The sequence below is a fragment of the Ambystoma mexicanum genome, chromosome 1q (genome assembly GCF_040938575.1).
Source record: "Ambystoma mexicanum isolate Mex_15411 chromosome 1q, UKY_AmexF1_1, whole genome shotgun sequence".
In the NCBI taxonomy this organism is placed as follows: domain Eukaryota; kingdom Metazoa; phylum Chordata; class Amphibia; order Caudata; family Ambystomatidae; genus Ambystoma; species Ambystoma mexicanum.
Genome location: NC_090922.1, coordinates 811054244 through 811079871, shown reverse-complemented (window position 1 = coordinate 811079871; position 25628 = coordinate 811054244). Strand labels below are relative to the sequence as shown.

Below are 25628 nucleotides of genomic sequence, written 5' to 3'. Positions count from 1 at the left end.
CGCTGGGCGGCCTGGGATCCTTTCTTTGCACCAACACAGAGCCTTGCCATCTTCCACCGCCTGCATGGCACGAGATCATCCTGGGGTTTCGGTGGGGTGGGTAGCCTGCAGGCATTGTCTACCGCTTGCAGCCACCAGGGCTCAGCGGGAAGCCCACCACATCATGAAGCGGCAGATGTCGCAGCGCTGCAGGAAGCAGTCCACCCCAGCCTGGTGCTGGTGCATCCTTCCACTTCCTCCAAGTGAGGGCCCTCTATCGACAGTGCAGCCGCTGCGGTCAATTTAGCCTGTACCCTTTTTCTTTTCCAAACACTGATCACGGCATATCCCACTTGCAGGCACAGGAGGGGTTCTTTTTCGGCAATGTTATGTCTGGACCCCAGAGGCACAGAGTCCAGACGCTCAGTTGCTGGGGGCACGCAGCCGACACACACTAGTGCAGGGATCCCTGTTAGACCGTGGTCACATGGTCAGATCATGGCCTAGACTGTGGTCACATGGTCAGATCATGGCCTTGGGCACCCAAGCAATTCCACACCCACAGCCAGAGTTTCCACGCAGGGGCTCTGGTACACTGATGCAGAGTTGCTACGCAGGGGCACTGCTGATTACATGGGGGCAATGTTGCCTCGCAGGGCACCTACCATGTTGATGGGTTCTGCAACACCGCAGTGACCACACATCAGGCAGGAGTATGTTGGAGTGACTGGCGAGCGGGAAACGCTCGTCTCTCTTATTAATTTAGTCACATGGTCACAGACATGCGATACCAGCACGAGCCCTTAGCAGGAACTCGTTTTCCTTAAAGGGGGAGCATACCACAACAGCCAGACCGCTACCAGGAAACAGTACATAGCATTTCTCAGAACTCATTAAAATGAAAGCTAAAATATGGACAAATGTATTCACTTTCGTATAGAAAAATAGTTCACTCTTACTTTAACAAAGCTTAAAATTAAAATGCTTACCTTACAAAAGTATCCTTGTAATATACTCACTATGAACAAGCGTTTACTGGAACACCACAACTCCAAAACCTGCATGGCTATTAGCACTATGTGTTAATAAAGTTATAGACCTCAGAATGGCTCACTATTGCTAGAGATAATGTCCCTTCCCCATGGCTTCAGCCTTAACTTGGGGCTGGTCATTATCTCGAGGTAATGACTCCTGTCTCCGTCTGTAAGGTTATATCATGCACTTGATTTGGAAGACTAATATACAGGACGGGTGGCCTACATTCATTCCCGTCGATGCATATAAACGACTTCCCTCATTAGAGGTATGTTTTTACAGGTAATGTATCTGAAGATCAACTAAATCTAATACAAATTCAAAAGTGATGTATTTCTGTACTAAAAATCACATGTTCCTTACATGCACGCTAACACGCAACTAGAAAGAGTGGCGCAAACAAAAACAGAGCTATGAGAAGTCCTATTTTTAGCAAACTTGCATTTGTCTAGTATACAACATAAAATGTCTTCAGAATGAATGCAACATACCGGAAATTATCTTTGCTCCTGTCCTGTGTTTAGTTCATGTTTTCCTTTCAGGCACTGTACTATGTCAGAAATCTTGATTGTTCAATTGTTGTTATGGTGACTTTGTGTATCTTTCCAAGACGTGCCAACCGGGCACGTTTCAAAATGTCATTGTTATCGCTTCTCATCTTTCTTTTCACGCAGTGTTTGGGACACACATGCTGATAAGCTCAGTGTGCTAGAATGTTATAGGAAAGGGTATTTTTCTGTCACTGGTTTGGGGATGTTTGAAGCTATAATGGTCGCTTGTCTCCTTCTGTAAACTCCAGTCAATTTTGGGATTTTTCAAGTTTGGAATGCTTTGATAAAAGCCATGGATCTGCGCTATGAGATTTTCTTCTCTTTCTTCCAGTTCTTGTTCAGTGCAACACCCAAGCCTTGCAATTGACTGGCAGTAAAACAGAGTGAGTACATGTATTTACAATGGCGCAATCCCAGGCCCTCTGATTATCCTTTATATTCATTGTTTACATCAACACTGTGCATGTGTATGATACTTAAGAGTCAAATAATCACACCACAGAAATGACAAATGTCATATATTTTTGGGGCCAGACTAATACCAGGCATTAGAAAAAGACATCATGTTAACCTGGCTCTACAATATATTCCCTGATCCGGTTAGCAGCCCATGCCAAAACAAAGCAGTAACCCTGGTGCATGCAAGTCTACTTGATCTTAGTACATAAACTGCTGTCTTCTAATAGGAAACAACTGAGATTCATTGGTGTTCACAGCAAAATAGACTTGCACAAACCAGAATAAAAAGACCATGCACAAAAAATTGCATTTGAAAAGGCACATTGAAATATGAACCTTCAAAAAAGATTGAAAAAGGCAGAGACCATATATCGACCTGCATTGTTCAGCATAAGTAGGTATGTCAAAGGTTTGCCCTATTATATAAAGCAATAGTGATCATTTTGACAAAGATGTACAGGTTGTACACCACCCTCTTTCTAATCACTCACTTTAACGCCCACACTCTATTACCACATAATAGGGGGGTGACAGTTCTCTGTCTGAATTACTGGTGGATCGCGGCGTTCCCAAGCGGGCCAGGTGTTGCCACAAGCCAGGTGATGCTAGGCCAGGGGACAATGTGGGGATGATCCACTGTCAATCCCTGGGGATCCCTCCCGTACTTCCTCCTCATCTGTGTCTTCTACGGAGCTATCCAGGGCTCCGGATTCCTTCTTCCGTCGTGGTTTCCGAGGTTCCTTAGGTTTCTTCTCCTTCTTCTGATGAAGGTAGGGGCGAGCTCCCTCGGAGGCCATCTTGGCCTGATGACTCACCCAAGTCTAGGGGAACTCCGAGGCGCAAGCTCCCAAAAGCAGGGAAAAAGCCTCGATGGCACAAAAACCCTGGATGTGGATTTGTTCAAATATTCCTTTAAAGAGTCTGTAGATGGCGGAAATGTAGTCTCTCTCCTTGAGTAGATTATTGTCCGGGCTGAGTGGAAGCTCAGTACCTTACAAAAATGAAGTCTTCCGAATCTGAAGGAAAGTAACAGTCTTTTCTCCAAGACAGATATGGATCTCTCAGACAGAGACCCTTGAAAACAAATGCAAGGGACTGAAGTTATTCTGGCAAGACTGACAGATAAGTGAATGAAGTAACCCGTGTGCACTGAATGAGAGGTAAGGCGTGAGCAGCAGAAAAGTAAACGGAAAAGAAGTCACCCGAGGCTCAAAGCAATGGAGGTCATAACATAGCAAGGTAGGGATAACGGTACGAGAGCTGTGGGAACTAAAAAAGTGAAACCGAACAGGGCGCGGTAGGAGAAGGGAGCTGTCTCAAAAGAGAGTTTGAGAGCAGCGTCAAGGATAGTCAGAACCCCTACTAATCAGAAGTGCTGGAGCAGGATAAAGACGTGAAAGTAAAGAGATTGAACTCAAGATACGCAGAAAGGAAAGCTGCAAGGGTGCGGGTAACCTGACAGGAACTGTGAGGTGTGGACGACAGAAAAGCTCTAATGGATAGCAGTTGAATATAGAGTAACGAAAGGCAGAGATGGGCTCTGGCAGAGAACCAGAATAGAAACGTTAGCAAAAAACAGACAGAGAATGCTGGAACTCCTAACAGAGATCTAGCAGTGAATTCCCCAAAAGACAGATACAACGCAGGGAAGCTAGACCCCACCACCAATATAATGGCGTCGGCCATTTTGGTGTAACACTAGACCATTAGGATAGACAATCCGAATGTTACAAGTACTTCCACTGCTGACAACACTTCCACGGGCGGCGCATGACATCCACTGACTACCCCACCATGCCACATACGCGAGGTAGGGCCTCATCACATTGCCGCTTTAGCAGTTCCTGTCCTTTTACAGGCTAGGGGAACGTTCTGGGAAGCAAGCATCACTTGCACGCCTACTCCCCTCTGGCGGGTGCAGAAGTGACATGCAAATACACAGTGGGTGGCAGCAGGATCGGATGTAAGACAAAAAACCTTATCAGTTAATAAGTAAACAAACAAGGTCCCTAAACAGATTCACCCAAGGCCTGATAGGCTAAAGGAGCCCTCCCAGTGGGTGGAGCCAAAGTGTGAGAAGCAGAGAAAGACTGCCTATGCAGAGGGATTAACCAACCCCAAGCCCCACATCAAAACTGTAAGCCATGAGGATAAATCTAGGAGATCCAGGGGCAGGACCCATCACCCATCCTTCATGCCAATTGCCTAGTGAGACACACCTGGGTTCCCTTAGTCCAGAGGAAGGGCCTGTGGCAGAAACCTGTGGAGAATGAGCTCATTTGGAGCTGGGTAGTGAAGAGTTAAGAAGAACTGGAGCTGAAGGCAAGAGAGACTGAGATATGAATGAAGCATGAGGCTGAAGGAGAGACTTAAGGCGCTGGGGAGAGAGAGACCCAGGAAGCTCGGGAGAGAGGAGAGAACAATCAAGGAATCTGGGGAGAGAAAGAGCCAGAATGCTGGGGAAAGAGAACCCCATGGAGCTGGGGCGAGAGAACCAGGACGCTGGGGAGCGAGGCCCTGGAGTGTGGGAGAATGACAACCAGGTGTCTGGAAAGAGAAACCCAGGAAGCTGCGATAGAAAAGCCAAGGGGGAAAGGGACAGAGAGGCCAAGGAGACAGAAGAGAAAGAGTGAGAACCAGGAGGCTGTTGTGAGAGATACACAGGGGGCTGGGCAAGATTGTGAGAGACATTTGTTCTTGGAAACCTTAATTTTTTAAATTTGGGACACTGAGCACATACCCCCACATTTGATTTTGTTTGTAACAACTGCCGGAATGGTCCAGGGCCCGGCCCTAACAACAATCGAAAGAACATTTACTTTGGAACATTCCCAAGACACCATTGCACAAAACCTTTACTGCTTGACCATCCTGACCACGTATGAGTTACTTTATGTACATCTATGGCTGAGGGAATTGCTCTGATATGTCTTTATAAAAACCTTGCCAATGGGCTATTGGGAAACGTGTCATGCCTGCGTTTTGTTTGATCTGTGTGTGCCTCATGATGGTTCAGTTTCCCCATTCCTTATTATACCAATCCCTTCAAACAACCCCATTAGCCTAGTACTAGAACTAACAGGGCGAGTCCCCTATATTACCTCACCCCATCCACTACCACCTCTTCTAACAGCAGGCCCCAGAATACATTTGTTGCCTACTAAAGAAGACCTTTTATCCAGCTTCACCCCACCCACCCAATGCTAACTGCTTCCTGGTCCCTCATACTAACATACTATACAAGTATGAATATTGGTGTCAGAACAAAGGAAATAACTCAATAAACCCCTAATCCTAGGAGTGCATAATGTAGTACGGCATGTGATATGATATGATGTGATAGTTTATTTATATAGTGCCTATACACACTGTGTTTCATACTGATCCACAACCCTTCAACATCCAACACATTCTAACTGCCCCTTATAGCCTCAAAACCCTTTATTACACAATGAAGGGAGACCCTTCGCTCATCCTTACTCCCGCACAACACAGTCGAGGACCCACACCAAGATACGGTATAACAAGGAGTGTCCCTGTAAACTTGAACCCCATCTAGCAACACCATATAAACCCAAAGTCCAATAGCATATATTATGGAAGACCTATACAACTCCCCTCCTCACCCTTAAGTCCCAACACCTAGTTGCTGCTAAATAGCCTGGCATGTCAGTATGCCAGAACTATATTAAGTGGAAGACCCCATACCAACCCAAACCCCTCTAACAAAACATTGGGCCTCATTACACGGTAGGCGGTAACCTTGGCGGGACCGGTAAGTCCCCATTCCGGGAACCATTTCCCATTCCCATTTGAGATCCCATAGGGCTCAATGGGAATGGGGAAGGAGCTAATAACGGGCCCGCTATAAGCGGGCCCGTTATTAGCTCTGAAGTCCCTCAACGGTTCCCTTCCTTAACGCCTGGTAAAACCAGGTGTTAAGGAAGGGACCCGCCAAGGGGCCTCGTAGTAGGGCGGTAAGGGATTATCGGCACCGGTGCCCTTACCGGTGCCGGTAATCCCTTACCGCATACCGTTTAATGAGGCCCAATGAACTTCTTATCTTTAAATAAAAACCTACAGACTCCCCAATTTAACATTTTATAAAAACATGATGCACTGCAGTGGAGTGGTACGTATTTCAAACAAAGACATTGGGCCTCATTACGACTTTGGAGGCAGCCATGCCCTTAGAAAGGGCATGGCTGCCTCCAAAACCGTGTCCGGGTTCCCTGAATGGGGAATTACCATGCCATTCCGAGTTTGGAGGGCCCGGTAATTCCTCCCTCAAGGAACCCGGGCCCGGACCTTCCCCATTCCCATTTGAGCCCCGATAGGGCTCAATGGGAATGGGCGCAGGAGCTAACAACGAGCCGATTACGACCGGCCCGTTGTTAGCTCCCTGGTCCCCTCGCGGGACCCAGTAAGGACGTCTGGTAAAACCAGACCTCCACATCAGGTCCCGCGAGGGAACCTCGTAATATTGCGCAATGGGGTTAACGGGTCCGCCACCATTAGCGGCACCCGTTAACCCATTCCGCAATACTTATAATGAAGCCCATTTAATACAATAATAGACTCAAAGGAACCACTCATGTGTGTTGCACTGTTTTGAAGATCAGTATAGTTCACTCAGCCCTACTGTAAGAATGGTGGGTAGTTTGGTGACTTCAGGAAAAGACTATTAACTCTGTTGAGGCAAATCTACTATTGAGTTTGGACCCCTGTTTGATGAACACTTTATAATGCCACCGGGTCTTGAAGTCTCACAGGGGAAACACATATCTCACAGCATTGTGAACAAACAAGACAATCATCTTTGGAGTATGTTTATATTTGCTAGAGTATGCTAGAGTATGCTAGAGTATGCTTACACCAGGTCCTGGGACAGTGACCTGACATGATATCTCATTATATTTATTGTCCCCTGGTGGACACCCAGGATCAGGAAGCACACCAAGACCAAATTAGTTCAGAATAAGGCTTTATAGAGCTTTGTTCAGGAGTGGGCCAACTCAAATGTTGTATAGATGCTGGATTCTACTGTGTGGAATTGATGGATTCGTGTAGGGGTATTCTAGTTGGAATGTAGTCGCCGGTCACTTCGTCTCATTAAAGTTCAATATGAGAATATAGAGGAACGCCTCAGATTGACCAGGTTAGAGAAATAAAGACATAAAAACTGGAAGCTAAATCACAGACATCAACATTTTCAAAAGGATGGAGAAGCCATGTTATCCACACTACTATGCAAACAAAATGCACATTTGTGGGTTCTTGTAAATAGTCTGGAGATGACACGGGAACATGGTCAGACTATACCCATTCTAGAAGATACATGGGTGACCCATTTTTCACAATTCTACAGTCCTCATAGGGCCTTAAATGCCCCAATGTGCAAGTAAATAATTTAACATGGGTACAACATTTCTCTGTGGAGGATAATGAAAGTGCTGTGAGGAATGCATACGGATCCAGGGCTGGTAGTCCTAAGCAGCTGTCGAACAACCTCTTTAAACAGGACCACCCACTGTGGGCCAGTGGGCTTTTCACACTGTTTTACAATATAAAAACAAGTGGGAACGCTCCTTTAACATGTAAGAATGCAATTATACAATCTCCATTTATAAAAAGGGCAATCGATAAGTGCCATCTTATTATAGGCCCATAGCATTGCTTAATGTGAACAGTAAGATTTTTGGTAGGTTATTATTAAAAAATCGTGAACCCTGGATAGATCACATAATAATATTGAAACCAAACCAGAAAGGCTTCAGAAGGGGAATAGGGACGGACTGTAATGGTCTTATTTTGTCCGGTATACAGAAATCAGCATGGTCTAAACACGCCTCTACAACATGCATGGCATTGTTAGATCTGTCCATGGCCTATGATATGGTTAACAGGAACACACTATGGGAGAAATTAGATTGTTGGGGCATAGATTATGGCCTTTTGAGTATCTTAATCTATCTTCATAAGGATACAACGATTCAGGATAGACTAGATACCTATGGCCATTTGGCCCAAAAAATAGATACACTCTTGGGCTTGAGACAGGGATGCGTATTGGCTTCCTGTCTCTTTAACCTGTACGTTGCTTATATCGGGGCCTCCCCCGACACAGCATCTTTCATAGCACCCAGTATTGGGTATTTGGGAATAAAATGGCTCAACTATGCAGATTATTTTTTCTGTTTGACAATACCCTGATTGGCCTGCAGTAAATGCTGATGGCATTCATGACCTTCATGAATAACAATAGTCTCTAAGTAAACCCACATAAATCAAAGATCATATGCTTTACTAGTAAAAAGTCGAAACAAAGCTTTGCCTGGTCTATTAATAATGCATGGCTGGAGGTGGTAGAGACCCTGGTGTATTTAGGGTTCCCAGTAATGGCTCAACCAGTGAACAAAAACCCTCCTAGAACAAATGAAAGCTAAAGCAAAGAAACTCACTGCTCAAATGCTGTACATCAACAACACATTTGGAAAATGTTTTTGAAATCCAGTTATCAAGTTCTATAATGGTGAGGTGGCTCCCGAATTGCTTTATGGCATAGAGGTGCTATCAAGCTTTGAGTTGGATGAATTAGACAGCATCAAAGCCCCGATATAGAGGCATACTTTGTATTGGCTGCCTAAATGTTTACCTCTAGCGACGCTAAGCTAGGAACTTGGCCTTCAGTCCCAAAAGAGTAGAGCTGTTTGGCGCCAGTTGATGCTATTTAGTAAACTGTTTTTCTCTAAGGAAGTCTTGATGTACGCTGTTCTGGGTACCGTGTGCACTCATGGGGGGTATCATCCATTGGGAGAGTTCCTGATATACTGTCATAACGTGCTAGATGAAAATGATATATCCATAGAGACATTGTTGGTAACCCCAAATATGGTGAAGTTAAAGATCCATTGGATTGAATGGATCAGGACAGGGGACTGTTTGGGGAACCACTGGCTCTATGGGCCAGTGACGGTCATTCCAAAAAAAGCAGGACTGGCGGAAACATATGTATACAGTTTTCCTGACACTGGGTGTTGAAATGAGTTTAGGCGATTTCGACTCAATGTTTTCAAAACAAATTAAATACTTAGTGTCATGGATAAAGGCAATCCAGAGTTGTCAAAGTGTCGTTTTTGCACCAAGTGTGGAAACATAGATAATTTAAAACACCTCTTGAGTGTCCTGGCCTTCTAAATGTCAGAATCACATCCTTTGATAAATGTGTACGTAATCTGGAAAGAGTAGATGTTAAAAAGTTATGGATATCTATGTGGAAAGGTGCCTCAGTCCCTATGATTTTGTCTCGGGTGAGGTTTTTAAAGCACTGTGAATTCTGCTGACAGGGCTCTGCATGTTACAGATGGTTTTGTGCATTGATGTTGTGTACCATCATGAGTAGTTCACTCGTTTGTCCTGTTTCTTTTATGTTTCTGTTGTTGGTGTTTTTATATTGTTTTTTCTTGTTTTGTGAAGGATCTGCTGTATGTTTTAGGTGTTATAGAAAATGTGTAGTTTTTTTTATTGGTATCTGTTTTTTTAGATTGTAATGGTTTAAAATGTGTTATACATTTTTTGTAAACCAAATACAATAACATGTATATATTCTTCAATAATCTGTGTAAAAGAACACAGGAAACATTTGGGTTGCACTCCAATGGGCCGAAATAATAAGTCAATTCTCACATCCTCAGCCACATTATCATAATACAAATCCTTCTTGTTAAAATGCTCATGCCCAGGCTGTCAGGCACGGCTGCATGACGCGTTTCGCAGCTAGCTAGTTGCTTGTTCACATCAAACATATTCATAAAAGCCAGAAACTGACACCAAACGGGCAGAGGGTCGCACTGAATGCCCGGGAGCAAAACACAGACACGCTTAAGTCTGATGTAGATATATTTTATTCCGACTAAAAGCACACCATCACCAAAGTGAGTTAAAATGCTCAAGTGTAACTTTACGGTCTTCACCTCAGTAAATAACAGGTCTTGCAAGGCAGACATATTTAAATTGGTCACCCATCAGATGTTCATAGGCTTTGTAGTTCTAGGCTGTATTGCGATGAAAATAAATGCATCAATATGCAAAAGCTACTCATGCATTCCGTGCACAATAAATATATAATTTCATTTATATTTGTAGCCCACTAACATGCCACATCCCCGGTTAGAATACAGTCCCGAAATATCCAGTATGCTGCAATAAGATGCATAATGCAGGTATACATACACTTACAATGCCCCATGTTTAAAATAGCAAATAAAAAAGCACACGGTTAATATGCTATGCCATAAAGTGCTTGGTGCATAAGTAAACCGAGTACCCTCGATGAATAAAAGTCTATCAGTGTAAACAGAGGGCGACTTTAAAGTGCATAGTGCACATGTGCAGGGAAGAAGAAGCAAATGACTAACAGTCTAGATGTAAACAATAAACAAATATGAAGTGCATGGTGCATTCAAGTACATACTGTATAAAGTGCTCAATGCATATGTAAACCTAACACCACGAAAAGCCTGGATGTAAACAACGGGCAGAAATAAAGTGCATCATGCATCATTCAAGTACAGATTACATAAAGTGCTTGGTGCATATGTCAACCAAATACAGAAAACAGCAATAGATGCCTGTAGATAAAGTACACTAGCAGCAATAAAGTGCCAAGTGCAATAAGCAAACCTGAAGGACTTGCATAGTTCTTAATATGGTAAAACAAAATATGGCCATAAGACCGTTAGCAAGACCTTTACTTACCGATTGGAAAACCAGAAACACTCCAAAGAATGTACACAGTATATCACCAAAGAAAATAGAAATACAAAATCATTTCCTCCCCTCCCACCGACTACTTACAAACATCATTTCAAAATTCATACCCCAGTGGGGAACATAGATTACCTAATGCTGTAAATCCAGCATGCTTGTCTATGATGTGTTGAACAATAGATTTGACTGCAAGAACAGAAACCAAATTAAATAACAATCAGATACAATAGAACCAATCCTGACATTTCTAAACACTAATGAAAGTGTAAAGTTCCTTATCCATATTGTGTCCTGATGGGAATTTAGTTTGAAAGTCAATGATCAATTTGGTCTCCAGCTGTCTGAGTTTTAAAGTCCTGTCCCCTCCACGGGGATGCTTCTTAGTGTGCGCAACTCCAAAAAATTGAAAACAATTCGAAAATGTTTGGCTATAGGATATGAAAATCATTGTTCTTAATTGCCTGGACATGTTGCAAAATCCTGAGTTTCAATGTATTAGTGCTGCCAACGTACCCTTTTGAACAGGAACAAATAAGCACATAAGCAACAAAATCCGTATTGCAATTTAGGTTACTGCGAACTGAGTACGTGGTTGTTATTACCAGATGTTCAAAAGTAGACATGGATATTGCATCGCCACCCACCTTACATCTGGTACATTTGGCGAAACCAAATGGATTTTGCGCTAACCAGGTGGATGGTTTGAGGGAAGCAAGAAAACTGCACACTAGTTTTATCTTTCTGGGATTCTGCGCTGCAAAAAAAAAAGACATGCAGCCTCATTACCGGTCCAGCGGTAACCCTGCCGGTGCTAGCGGCAGGTTGCTGCCGGACCCGTAATATTTTACCGGTGCCTGACTTCTCAGTGCCACCGGCTCGTTATGAGTCCGCCGCCTCGGGAAGTCAGGTGCCGGCAAATTGTAGGTCCCCATTCCCATAGAGGCCTATTGGACTGTATGGGAGTGGGGACATGGAAGCGCTGGCACTGTTAGCAATGATAATGGTGCTCCCATCTGCCTAGGCCAGTCTGCCTACCATGGCTGCTGCTCCCAGCAGGGTCAGACCTGTCGGGCACAGCAGCCACGGCAGGCAGACTCAGACTTTGCCGATCCGGAAACAAAGGCGCCGGTAAGCTTACAGGCACCCTTGTTTCCGGACCAGCAAACTTAGAATGAGGCCCATGGACGGGCTGGAAGGATCCCGCAAAGATCCATATCAGTCCGAATCACATGCCAATGCTTAAAAGTCACATCTTGAATCCTATTAGCAGCAGGAACCATATGTGAGAATAAGTCTGATGGCCTGATCAGAATCACTGGTACTAACCCTGGTTGTTGTCAACCTTGTCCAACAACTGCGCCTCACTTCCCCTTCGACAATATGAGCAGGTCATATATATATAGCGTAACCAGTAAGAAACCTTGCCACACTATAGTTCAGGTTAAACCTGTGTACATAATTTGATTTTGATTTCTGCATTTGTTGTGCGCAGATCCATTAGGAACCAGGCAGAAACTGCATTTAGGCACAGATGTTAAAAGAGAACATGTGAGTATAGAAATAATATATACGGTAGAGGTCATTGAAACAAATGGGTTTTAAACTTCTTCTAGAATAGGACTAGGGAGTCTGTATTCCGCAGATCTACAAGCAACTAATTCCAAAGCCGCTGATTGAAAAACATCATGATGCACGAAGCGGTAAAGGGGAGCGTTTCGACCATTTTGATCAGTGGCTAGAAGAGTGTGTTGGACGATGGAAGGAGATCTTGGAGGAAGGTAGCTAAGGGCAATGCCAGGAATGCATTTAAAAATCCAGCAGATGATCTTAAATAAGATCATCGGTGGAACAGGCAACCAGTGAAGATTCTGGCGCTATAAGGAAACTGAACCAGATCTGGAGAGACTGTAAATAAGTCTAACAGCAGCGTTCTGGGTGACCTGAAGGTGATGGAACTGACCAGCTGGACTGCCCAATAAAAGGACATTGCAGTAGTCCAGTCTGAAGGAATTGACCATAGTACCCACAACCGCGAGGCAGACTGATTCTGCAATAAGGGGCAACATGGATCTCAGTAGTTTAAGTTGGTAGTAAATGGCTTTAATGACTTCGCTGACAAGTGAATTGCAGCTTAAAATCGCTGGCCAAATACAGCCTAACTGCCACTGCTAGAGGTGCCTCAGCCTCTAAGCAATAACATTCCTGTCCAAGTTCCCTCCCATGCCTCTTTAGTAGGAGGCCGCGTTTGTTAATTCACCCATGCATGGGAGGGAATCACAATGGATCAGTGGGTGTTATCTACAATAGCAAAGGGTTACTCAATCGAGTTTCTATAGAAACTCCAACCTCATCCACCAAGACACAGGAAGATTGCTCCAGAGCATCAGAGACTCCTGTAGGAAGAAATCAAGTCTCTCCTTCAAAATGGCACAATAGAGTTATTTCTAGCTCTACAGGTAAACAACAGTATCTATTCAGTGTATTTCCTAGTACCAAAAAAAGATTTAAATATGCACCCTGTGTTAGACCTGTGTCCAGCCAGCGCAAATGTGAAAATTTTCTAATGATAACACTGCAAGAAGTAATTCCCCTTTTAAAACAGGGGGATTACATGGTAACATTGGACATGAAAGATGCATACTTTCATATTTCAATGCTACCAGTGTAACAAAAGTACTTGCGCTTCCAATTAGGAAATACCCACTATCAGTTCAAAGTGCTCTCCTTTGGCATTTCATCAGCGCCAAGGGTGTTCACAGAAGTCCTAGCAGTGGTAGCAGCACACCTGCAAAGGCATTCCATCCCAGTGTACCCTTATCTAGATGACTGGCTCATAAAACGAGAAACACCACAAATGTGTCAAAAGAACGCTCAAGCAAGTATCAGTCTATTGTTCAAATTGGGGTTATCAAACAACGAGAAGAAATCAAGTCTCATCTCCTGTCAAATAAAACAATTCCTGGGAGCACTAATAAAAACGCAAGAGGGGTTAGTTTTTCCTCAAACGAAAGAGTCCAGAACATGTGGCCGGCCGTCACATAGCCACGCGCAAAGCAATGCGCCTGCTCGGGATGATGGCTTCTTGCAAATATCAGGTCCTGCACCCACATCTGTGCATGCGTCCGGTGAAAGAGTGGCTAGCGAAACAATGGTCTCAGGCAAGTGGTCAGTGGGAAAATCTAGTGGTCCTTTCACAGCCCTTAGTACATGCTCTACTCTGGCAGTGCCAAGAAAATATATTAAAAGGGAAACCCTTTAGCAACCAACCAGTGCAGGCCACTCTCACAACAGACGCCTCATTCTCATGGTGAGGAGCACATTACCTTCATCACACTGCACACAGCATGTGGACACAATCAACAGCAAAACATCACATCAATCTACTAGATTTGCTATCAGTTCTCAAAGCTTTACAAGCCTTTCAACATCACTTAGCAGAACAAACAGTCCTGTCCTCACAGACAGTACCACTGCTTTATCTTAACAAACAGGGCGGGACACACTCTCTAAGTCTGTCCAGGTTGGCACAAAAGATTTGGAAAAGGTCTCTCAAACACAACATTTTCCTATTGTCGCAACACGTTCCAGGGGAACACAACTAGCAGACATTTTAAAGAGAAATCTGCAGCTTCCCACAGAACACGAGTTGCAAATTCACACAGATATTTTGCACAATGTTTTTGCCCAATGAGTGCAATCACATCTAGATCTATTTGCAACACGGCAAAACGCACAATGCCCAGACTTCGCATCCAGGTTTCCCCAACCAAAGTCCAAGGGGAACGCCCTGTGGATGAGCTGGTCAGGGAAATGTACTTCTGCTTTTCCACCAACGCCTCTCCTCAACAAGATAGTCTGCAAAATGCACCAGGAAGAAGTCACTCTAATACTGATAACTCCAGTGTTGGCTTGAAGACCATTGTTTCCACACCTACTCAAACTGTTGATGTGCAAACCAATCAAACTTCCATGCCCATAGAACATGCTATCCCAACACAAAGGGATAACATTCCATCCATACCCTCAAACTCTGAACTTCGCAGCCTGGCTCCTGAGGTGAAGAGTTTGGACATTTTAACCTTCCACAAAGGTACATGGACATCCTAAAAGAGGCACGAAAATCCAGTACAAGACACTGCTATTTTAACAAATGGAAACGATTTGTCATATGGTGAAAATCACACAACATCAATCCAATTGACAAAAGTACACTATCTGCTTTAACTTTTATACTCAGGTTAGTCTTTAATTCCCTCAAAGTGCAGTTAGCAGCACACACTGCTTATACTACATCGCAAAGCAAATTTCATGCTGGAAAGTTCCAGTAATGAAAGCTTTCTTGGAAGGAGTTAAAAGGTTATACTCTTCAATTTCAAATCTACGTCCTGGGTGGGACCTAAATGGTTTGCTCACAAAACACATGGGTCCATCATTTGAACCAATGCACACAGATAGTCTTAAACTATTCCTTTTCTTGTGGCAATCATGTTAATAAGAAGGGTCAGTGAGCTACAAGCCCTCTCAGTACAAGATCCCTTCATTACTATTCACAAAGACATGGTGGTTCTCAGAACCCATCCTCATTTTTCACCTAAAGTCATCTCTAAGTTCAATGTTAACCAATTCATTGAATTTCCAGACTAAACCACTATGGAAAACAGATCAGCTCTTTGTTTCCTTAGCAGCTGGTAGAGAAGGAGATCATGTTTCTAAGTCTGCAATCTCAAAATGGATAGGCAAATGCATCCAAGTTTGCTGCTCACTATCTAACAAATCCTTACCTTTCACACTGAGAGCTCACTCTATTCGAGGCACAGTGGCTACTCTAATTTTCATTGCAAATGTTCCATTAGATGCAATTTGCAATGCAGCTACTTGGCGTTCCATTCACACAATTACACAACACTACAGCTTATATACACACTCTAAAACAGATTCACAGGTGGGTCAAGTGGTATTAAGCATCTATGTGCCACTGTACCTTCAAACAACCCACTTCCTTCCCCAGCTACTGCTTGCTAATCTATGCAAAGCATGTGATTCTAAGCAGATTCACAAGCCTCAGAAGCCATACATGAATTACCGTAATCGTATTTCTGATGCTTGTATCTGCTTAGAATTGCATGATTTGAAGGTGCATACATGTCTTTCTTTTCTACTTTGACTTTCTTGTACTCACGAAAACACTGCATGGTACTATGTCAGAAACAAAACAATCTGAGGGCTTTTAACGCATGGAGGACCACTGGTACAGTACACGTGACACAAGGGATAGCATTACAAACATGCCCAGTCGACGTCCCTTTTCAAATTTCGAAAACAAGTCATGCAATACTCTACGACTACCACTAGATGTTAGCCTATATATAGCATGTGAATCTAAGCAGATACACGCATCAGAAATACGACTACAGTAAGTAATGTATGCGACACATATATACATATATAAATATATGTATATATATATATATATGTATGTATATATATATATATATATATTTATATATATATATATATATATATACATGTATATGTATATATATATATACATATATATATACATATATATATATATAAATATATATATATACGCATAGTACAGCGATTGCTGCACTATAGTTAGGTTGAGTATCGAGATATGTAGGAAACCTGAAAAAGGAATTGCTATTAACCTTTGACTTGCATGATGGATTTTGCTAAACTTCTGGCAATAAAATGTTTGTCTCAGGCCCCGCAAGATTGCAAATGTTGGGAAAAATCTGTTAAAAAATAAAAAATGTATTAAGAAAGATAAAAAGCTCTATTTTGGCCAAGTCTCCATTCATTTTCCAGTAGAGAAAAAGTCCATATGTTGCTTCCGCAGACAAAACCACTGGATGGAATAGGATCAGGTACGAAACAACTTGGGTACAAAGCTTTGAATCGATTTCCCGGGGGCTTCTGGGGTTAATCTGTCTAGAAGTTGTTAAAATATTTGACGGAGAAGGAGGTGACCCCTTCTCCCAAAATTACAGCTATATCTCCCATGGTGCTTTGCAGCAGAGTGGCTTTTCAGAAATGGAAAAGCTGCCTTTTTGGTTCGAAGTGAGAGATGTTTGCAAACATTCTTGAAATATTTGAAAACCAAAAGTGGAAAAATGGCATTCGGAGAGGATAACAGATAAAATGGCATCAGACTAGAGGTGGGGAGGGGGAAAGAGGACACCATGTGAAATTGGGGAGTTGGGGGAGGGGCTGGGTACCAGGTTCATAGCTCAAACATGTTTGCATAACCGGAGTTATCCGGCGGGATAACTGCGGTTATGATAGAAAACTAGATTGGTAATGAAAGTCTGTTAGACAAAACGGATGAGTGTTGGGGAATGGGAGAGGAGTAGGGAGGGAAAAGGAACGTAAGAGGAGTGGGGGGAGCATGGCACATTGAGGGGGGGGCTCGTGGTGAGTGCCTGGGAGGGCAGGGAAGAGTTTGGGATTTTGCATATTTTGACTGATAACTGCAATTATTTGTTAGTGTTTACGGATAACTGCAGCTATCTGTGGTATATTGATAACCGCAGTTATGGGGAAAAAGTTTTTTAAAACAACGAGAGTTAATAAAATGAGATTAAGACATTAAAAGGGGGAATTTTACAGGTACAGTGAGGTAGGTGGTAATGGGTGTGGCCAAAGGCTATGGCTATGGGGTTACTTTAAGGAACCATATGGGGCAATATGGAAAGTTGCCACGGCTGAAGGCCATAGCTAGTGGGCCCCAACAAAACCTAGTGGGCGACATGTCAAGGGGCCACGGCAAAAGACCATGGCTAGTGTGCCCAAAAGAAACCTAGTGGTGTGCCACGGCCGAAACTGGGCTACTACTAATGGCCAAAGGCCATGGCTAGTTGGCCCATTTAGCAAGCCTATTGTAGCAATATGTGGACTGTGGCCACGGCCAAAGGCTCTGGGCACTCGGCATGGCCAAAGGCCATGGCTTGTTGGACTGGAAGAAAGCTGTTGGGCAACATGTAAAGGGGCCACGGCCAAAGCCGGGGCCAATAGTCATGGATGAAGGCCATGGCTAGTGAGCAGGAAAGAAAGGTAGTGTTTTAAAAGATCGGCCCTGGCTTGTGGGCCCAAAAGACATGTATGGTTGGCTGTTGCCACCTAGTGGGTCTGAAAGATATTGGGGGAACATGTACAGTGGACACGGCACCTAGTGGACAACATGTCATGGGGCCACGGCTGAAGGCCATGGCTAGTGTGCCCAAACAAAACCTAGTGGTCTTGTCGTGGCCTAGAGCTAATGGCCCATAAAAAAAGATGGTATAACAAAACCCTTGAAATTCACTGACCAAAACTTTAGTTAAAATGTAGTTAAGTTGATCAAATTTAACGCAACAAAACCCTTGAAATTCAGTGGATGTGGGAAGTCATGACCATCTAACACGGCACGTTTCTGTTGATGTCCCCCATAATGCTACGTCCCCCATAATGCCATTTTGTATGTCATTTCTACTCCGGAAAGCATAAATGCAGGCTTTCCAGGATTCGTACCCCATGACTAACCAAGTATGTGATGTCCCACCCCACTCTCTAGGTCTCCTCAAAGATGGGGTATGGGTAAGCCTGGAGAGAGGAAAAAGGGACACTTCTTATTGATTCTAGAGCCTATCGTTCTCTCCCAGTTAGTCTGTGAGCTAACACTAAAAAATGCTTCCCTGGTTTATAACCTACCCCATTATCTTGGCCTACCTAGGGCTTGACTGGCCTTCCATAAATGTCCTGGTCTGGCCTCTCCCCAGGTCTTTACTTCAGAGTCTAGGTTGCTGTTATAGACCATTCCCTCCTCCCTCTGTGCTTTTTACTAAGTGTCTACATGGGTTTTGGGATTTATTGAGGGATGGCATTGGCTGGCTTATCTGAGTTTTGGTTATTTGTGTTGGGCCAAGACTATATTTAGTCTGACCAGCTTTTGGGGATTTTACGATTACTGTAACACTCCCTGAAGCTGCCCGTATTGTGCAGCCAGCATCTTTTTTCCCAGCGTTTGAATCCCATCCTGGAAACAGATAGGATAAACTTTCTACATTTTTCAGTTCATTTAATGATCTGTGTGCTTGGGGAACTGGTAACATTGCATGGTCAGTAGGGGATTTCTCTGCCGACAAACAGTGCTTTGTAAATTGGGTCTCCCTGTCGCTGGCCGGGCAGCCGTGAGATTGAAACAATATTTCTGTGGTGTTGCCCGATTCATCAAATCTCTTTTCGAAGAGATAAAATAACTTCCCTTTCCCTTTCCCCCAACAAAGTTTTAGCAATGTGGCCTGCACGCAGCAGTGCCTGGTGAAGGGAAATAGTTTCCCCTAAAGGGAAAGGCAGAGAGATGCAGCTTTCTGTGTACTGGAGGTGGAGCCTGGAGGTCTGCTTGGAAAGGAGGACAGGCTCTCTCAATTCTCAATTACGGAGTGGGTGCCTTCTCATTACTCTGCAGGGTTTCCTGGGAATTTTGGGCAGTTATAGGGGTTTTAGAATTAAACTGCCATGATGGACAGATGTATTGGCGAGGTCCAGGCTCCCAGGACAGGCTTGCACTAAGGCACTGTGACTGGCCCCCGCTAAGCGACCCCGAAAGTGTCTCTGTGATCTACCTCACTCCACTTTCTGTCCCAACATTCAGTTTGAAGGGTCCGAAGTGGGCAGGAACGGGGATCATCTACTTTTTTATTTTATTTTACTATTCCCATACTTTTATTTTCAAAGAAACCATTCCAGAATGATGTCGTTTTAAAATAAACGTTAAGGAAGAAGTTGAAACTTGCACTTTGGTGCAGTACACGAAGCATTCCCTTAAACAGAAGAAGGAAGGTTATCTCCTGGTTATCTTGCTTCATTAGTTGAAAGTAATAGTTCTAACATAAGTGTTGATGTGATACAGGTTTCGTCTTTATTTGTGCTAGTGCTTAGTTGGTTTTTCACATTTGGTTGGTATGCATTGAGTACACTTGAAGGCAGTTGTGTGCCTTATTTGTCAGCTGACAAGATAACCAGGAGAAAACCTTCCTTCTTCTACTTAACAAATTGGGGTGCTGCTAAATCCCAACAGCTCCCCAACATGAGAACTACTTCACCAATCTTGGACAAAGAAAGAGCTCAGCGCAGGCTGTTTTCACACCTAGAGCCAACCACGAATCATTCCCTTAAACAGCAGGTGTGTTTGTTTGGGGGTTTGGATTGCACGTGGGAGGGGGTGTGACGATGGGGTTTGTGGGGAGTGGCAGCAGGCCATCAAGGAGCATAGTTCCACTACTTCTTTTCATGCACTTCAACCACTGCACACAGGGGACTTTGTCACAGAATGAGGAAAGCAGGGAACATTTCAGCAGAATTGTCAGTGGGTTTGTAACACAGGCTTTCCCTTTTAATAAACGTTGGCCACCAGCCCGAGTTTGCTGGTAGTAGTAATATATGTTTTTCTCTCTGTGCTTCTCTTGATTGATTTTTTCAGCCCCTTTCCTTGCCCATCCCAGCCCCTCCTACCGTTTCTGCCACTCTCTCCTCTTTTTCCCTACTCCCAGACTCAGATACAGCAAATGTCATCAGCAGAGCTCCCCCTTCTGCTTCTCCTACTGATCCCATTCCGTCCACTATTTTTACCACAGTTTACCCCATTCTCCTTCCATACCTCACTGTTCTGTTTAACCACTCTCTCATTACGGCAGTCTTTCCTTCCTCTTTCAGGCATGTAGTTATCCTCTCTGTCCTCAAGCACTCTGCTCTTGACGTCTATTCACCTGATAACTACCAACCTATTTCTCTTCTTCCTTACCTGTTTAAAATTCTGGAACAGATGGTCTATTCTCAGATCCCAAGTTAGATCACAACTCTCTACTTTCCCCTCTTCAATCCAGGTTTCAGCCTCCACTCTACAGAGACGGCTCTGCTATCTGTCACGCACTCTAAATTCTCCTCTTTTCTTATTCTCCTCAATCTATCTGCTGCTTTTGACACTGTGGAGCACCCTCTTCTTCTTTCCTCTCTTTCTTTATTTGAGATCTCTGGCTCTGTTCTAACTTGGCTTTGTTCTTATTTCTCTTCTCCCACTTTCTCTATCTCTTCGGTTGGTAACACCTCTTCCCTGGCTCCAACTCACTATGGCATTCCCCAAGGCTTGGTCCTTGGGTCTCTTCTCCCTTTACACTGCTCCACCAGCAGATATCATTTAACCCTTTGGCCTCTCATGCCATTTCTATGCCGATGATACCCAGCTCTTCCTCTCTTTCTCTTCCGTCACCGGCACTATCCACAACAATATCTCTGCATGTCTGCAGGCTATACAAGCATGGATGCAGTCTCACTATCTCCACATCAATCTGTCAAAAGCAGAAATCTTATTTTTCCCTCAGTTGTCTATCCCTTCTCCTACTCCCATCGTTCTTATCTTTTCCTCCTTCCTCCATCTTCTTGTCTCCCACTGCCCGTAATCTTGGAATTACCTTTGATTCCTCACTGTCTTTGTCTTCTCACATTTCCAACATAGGTCGTGTTTCTCACTTTCAGTTCTTCAATATTCGTAAGTTCCACTTGCTATAATCATTGAATGATAATAGCAAGGAGAGGACGGCGTGCGCTGTGGGTTCGTGAGACTCTGATACTCTGTCTCTGCTTTACCGGTCCTGGAAATTTTCTACATTTTCCATTGCCAGGAGGAAGGAGGAAGTGTTTAAAACCTCCTCTCCTCACGGAGCATGCAGTGTTTGCTGTGTGTTCCCAAGACTCTGTCTCTCCTTTACTGGTGCCGGCGAATTTCTAGAGTCCATCCTCTATTTCCATTGCCAGGAGGCTGCCAGGAGGAAGGAGGAAGTGTTTAAAACCTCAGACCCTGCGGTGTGCGTTGTGTGTCCCTGAGACTCTGATACTCTGTCTCTGCTTTACTGGTGCCGGCGAATTTCTACAGAGTCCATCCTCTATTTCCATTGCCAGGGGGCAGCCAGGCGGAAGGAGGAAATGTTTAAAACCTCCTTTCCTCGCGGCGCGTGCAGTGTGAGCTGTGTGTTCTGTGTTCCTGTGGGCACCGAGGAAGGAGGTGGCCCTGAGGCGTTGAGGATCAGCTGAAGTTCATCTTTCTCTGGTAATGAGGCCAGTTTGTGCCAATCTATCCATCCAAAAAACAAGGGGGGACCTTGGAGTCCCTCTGCCGGACATTAGTCCCGGTTACAAGAGACTTAACCAGAGTCTTTAGCTCACAATCTTTCACAGAGGAGAAATATCTAAAACATATCAGTCTGTGTCCTGCCCTAAGGCAGTCCAGCACGGAAATGCTAAGCAATTCTCCTTTGAACAAGAGTACCAACAGCAACCCTAGACACGTGTTTCGGTCTGGTTGGACCTCATCAGTAGGGTGGAGCTGTGCCTCTCTAAGAATAGTGAGCAAGGGGTCCACGTCTGGATTACCCTAGTAATTTAGGGTGTGACCCAAAGTTACATAAATATACAAAAAACAAAGGGGGGTCCTGCGAGTACCTCTGCCGGACATTAGTCATGTTTGTGAGAGACTTACCCAGAGTCTTTAGCTCACTATCTTTCATAGATGAGAAATATCTAAAACATATCAGTCTTTGTCCTGCCCCTTAAAAAAGACCAATAATGTTAAAAAAGCGAACACACCACTTGCTCAACACAAAAAAGTTCCCTGAAATTCTTGCATTCGATCAAAGCACAAACAGAAGTCTACTCTGAATACTGCAATGCTTCAGGGTTATCTAGCACTTATACAATCATCTCTAAAAATATCCATGATTTAAAATCTGCATCTATTCGCAAGAATGGGAATGGTGATAAACAAAAGATGCTTGCTGGCTCTGCTAATAGTCGTAACCCCTTAATAACGTCATTTTTAAAACCTAAAAACAAAGTTGCCATCACTGAACCCTTGAACCTGATTTTGATCTCTACCTTCTCAGCTGGTTTCGAGGGTGTTGTAATTGAAGCCACTGATCAAGTAAATACTGCCCCCCTTGAAGGCGACACTTGCTATTGTTGGGGGTCTTGAGAGTGAGGTAAAGGTAGCCTCATCTTTATTTCTCCCAGTTGCCTTGTCGGCATTACAGCCTTCAACCACCACCTTTATCCCAGCTCACTTAAAATCTTCAGCCTTAGAGGAAAAAATCCCACTTTTCTATACTCTAGAAGTTAGGAGGAGATTGGTTCTTCAGGCCCCCTGCCCCCTGTCTGGAGTTGTTGAATCTACCCAATATCGTGACCCTAAAGACACACAGATCAGACAAATATAGTTTGTAGCTTTCCCACAAGGATTAAAATACATACACTTATTCAGATCCTCATATAGAGAGCCATTAACTGGAAGAAGTAATTTCCTGTATAGAGATATCAGCTTCCACTCTACGCGAGCTAGGATAGATATAAGACTGAGCTCAAATCGTATAGCAACAAGGGGAACAGCATTCAGAACACCCAGAACTCTCCCCCAAATGTTAGCCTCCGTCAAGGCCAACCTTTTAGGGACTACATGAAAAAATGATTCTTGTCCATAAATAATTTTTGGAATTACTTTTCCCCTCATAGAATTTGAGTGCAGGGATGATGGAAAAAAGTCTGAATTTTCGGTTTATTACTAAAAGTTTGGTGAGCAGGAAAACAGAGTTCTGGAGGAGAGTTTGTCTAATTTTTGTAATAGCCTGGTGACGCCAATACGGGAAAGCCAAGATATATCATACTAGGTGCAGATCTAATTACATTATTCTCTCAAGACCACATCTGAATCCTCCTTTGCTTGCTTTTTGAGAGGGCTAGAATTTTTATTTTCTTTGGGTTGATCACAAGACCATTATCACTTGCGTACACTGAAAATGCAGCAAGTAATCATTTTAAGCCTATGCTGGATTTATCAAAGAGTAAAAAGTCATCAGCATAAGCAAGCCAATACACCTTCAGAGCACCTTCCTTTGGGGACACCAGAGCCGCCGGGCTCAGATAGTCATTTACGTCAGATAGATTTAGGTTAAATAGACAGGCTGCAAGGATACAACCCGGCTAAGACCAGACAGAGTTGGAATACAGCACTACATAGCCCCTCTCTATTTAATCTGACCTGAATGCTATAGTTTTCATGGAGCCCTATTATGAGTTTCAGCAGGCCATTTGGACACCCCAACCTTCCAATTTTCCCCATAATATGGACCAGTCTATTCGATCGAACGCAGATGACATGCCAACCGATGCAACATAGGTACGGTCATCAGGAGTGGATGAGGTTGATTCCTGCATATATCTCAAAGCAAGACCATTTAAGTTTGTAGAGTAGGCCATAAGGAAGCCTGACTGAAATTAAGATAGCCTATTGGATGTGGAGGCCCATAATTCAAGATGGTGGAGTATTATGGATGCATAAATCTTGCTATCAACATCTAACAATGAGATGGGTATGTAGTTTGTTGGTTCTGATCTCACGCCTTTCTTAAAGATAGGGACAAAATATGCTGTTTGCCATGATTTAGGGAAGGTTTTAGTAACCACGACACTTTCAAACAAAATGGCCAAGGTATTTGACCAAATATTTGGGTCTTTTTTAAGAGTATTATTGGTAAGGCCATTTGGAACCACTGCTCGTGATGATTTACATTGAGTTATTAGGTCAAGCACCATCTTGGCTTCGATCTTAATGTGGGGTTCTTGCCACGTCTCTTTATCTAATCGATTGGTGGGGGGTATAGGGCTTAGCTTTACCAGAGTTGTATAGGTTTGAGGAGAATGTCACCCAACCTAACTCAGAAACCGCATTTAACTGGGAGGTACAAACCGGTAAATCTTGACCATTAATTAAATCCCAGAACATACCTAAATCCTTTTTGAATAAGGCATGTAACATGTATAAATATAATCTAATGTAGATTAACTATCACCTCGAAACCAGGTCTATCTATCACCTTCTGACCCCCCGATCTGTTAATTAGTTGCAAATTCAAAAAGGCCATAGCGCAGTCAGAATCATTCTTCCACATGATATCTTCTAGGAGCGTTGGTACACAATTAACATTAAAATCATCAGTTAGGAGGACATATCGGGGGCCAGCTCTAGTTGTCCACTTGGATCCCAGCTCAACAATAATGTGTAGCAATTCCTCCAACTCACCCACCCCTTCGTGCCCATAGACGCTAATCAAAAGAACTTGATAATTATCCAATGGTGTTGAGTTTACTTTGGAGGGCGATAACAAGACCACCAGACGGCCTACCTCCACAACTAGGTTTTGCAGGTTGAGAGAAAACATGGTAACTATCTAAATAGGGAATGGATATCATCCAGGTTTACTGAATCATCAGGCAATTAAAACTTCTCAGAATATCTACAGTTTCATTAATTGTCAGCAGATGAGCATGGCCTCTAGAGTTCCAGGAGAGTAGTTGTAATCCTCCCACATCAAATCCATCAGTTGAGGGTTCAGATTCACAGACTCAACCGAAAGCTAAAATTATCGGGCCTCTCTAATCTCTGTAATCTGGTGTCTGGAATTCTATCTTGGTGGTTTACACTATTCCAGCCATTTCAATAATTAGCATGTCATTAGCATGAGAGTTGTCCTTTGACCACGGAGTGTGCAGACTGTACTGGCCCTCCTCCCATCTAGCAATCAAAAAAGCAATATTGTTTAAAAGGATTCTTTCAGACAAAATCAAATCGATCACCAGTTTAGAGCAGACATAAAATAAAGCTTGTGTCATGTTACGTTTATCAGGAAATGCAACTCTCTCGATAACAGCTGAGGAGAGAGCAGTTAGTTTGGGAATTGCTGCTAAGATTAACAGGTTATTAGTGCGGTTTAACCATACAGGGAAACT

At 43.6% G+C, this 25628-nt stretch overlaps 1 protein-coding gene across 1 annotated transcript in view; it reads left to right on the top strand.

The window, feature by feature from the left end:
• The window catches only part of LOC138558839 (cysteine-rich secretory protein LCCL domain-containing 2-like), a 446647-nt gene that overhangs the window by 214253 nt on the left and 206766 nt on the right, over window positions 1-25628 (top strand). The window contains exon 6 of the mRNA XM_069642676.1: window positions 1897-1948. Coding sequence (XP_069498777.1) covers window positions 1897-1948 — 52 coding nt within the window. The remainder of the gene's footprint in view (window positions 1-1896; window positions 1949-25628) is intronic.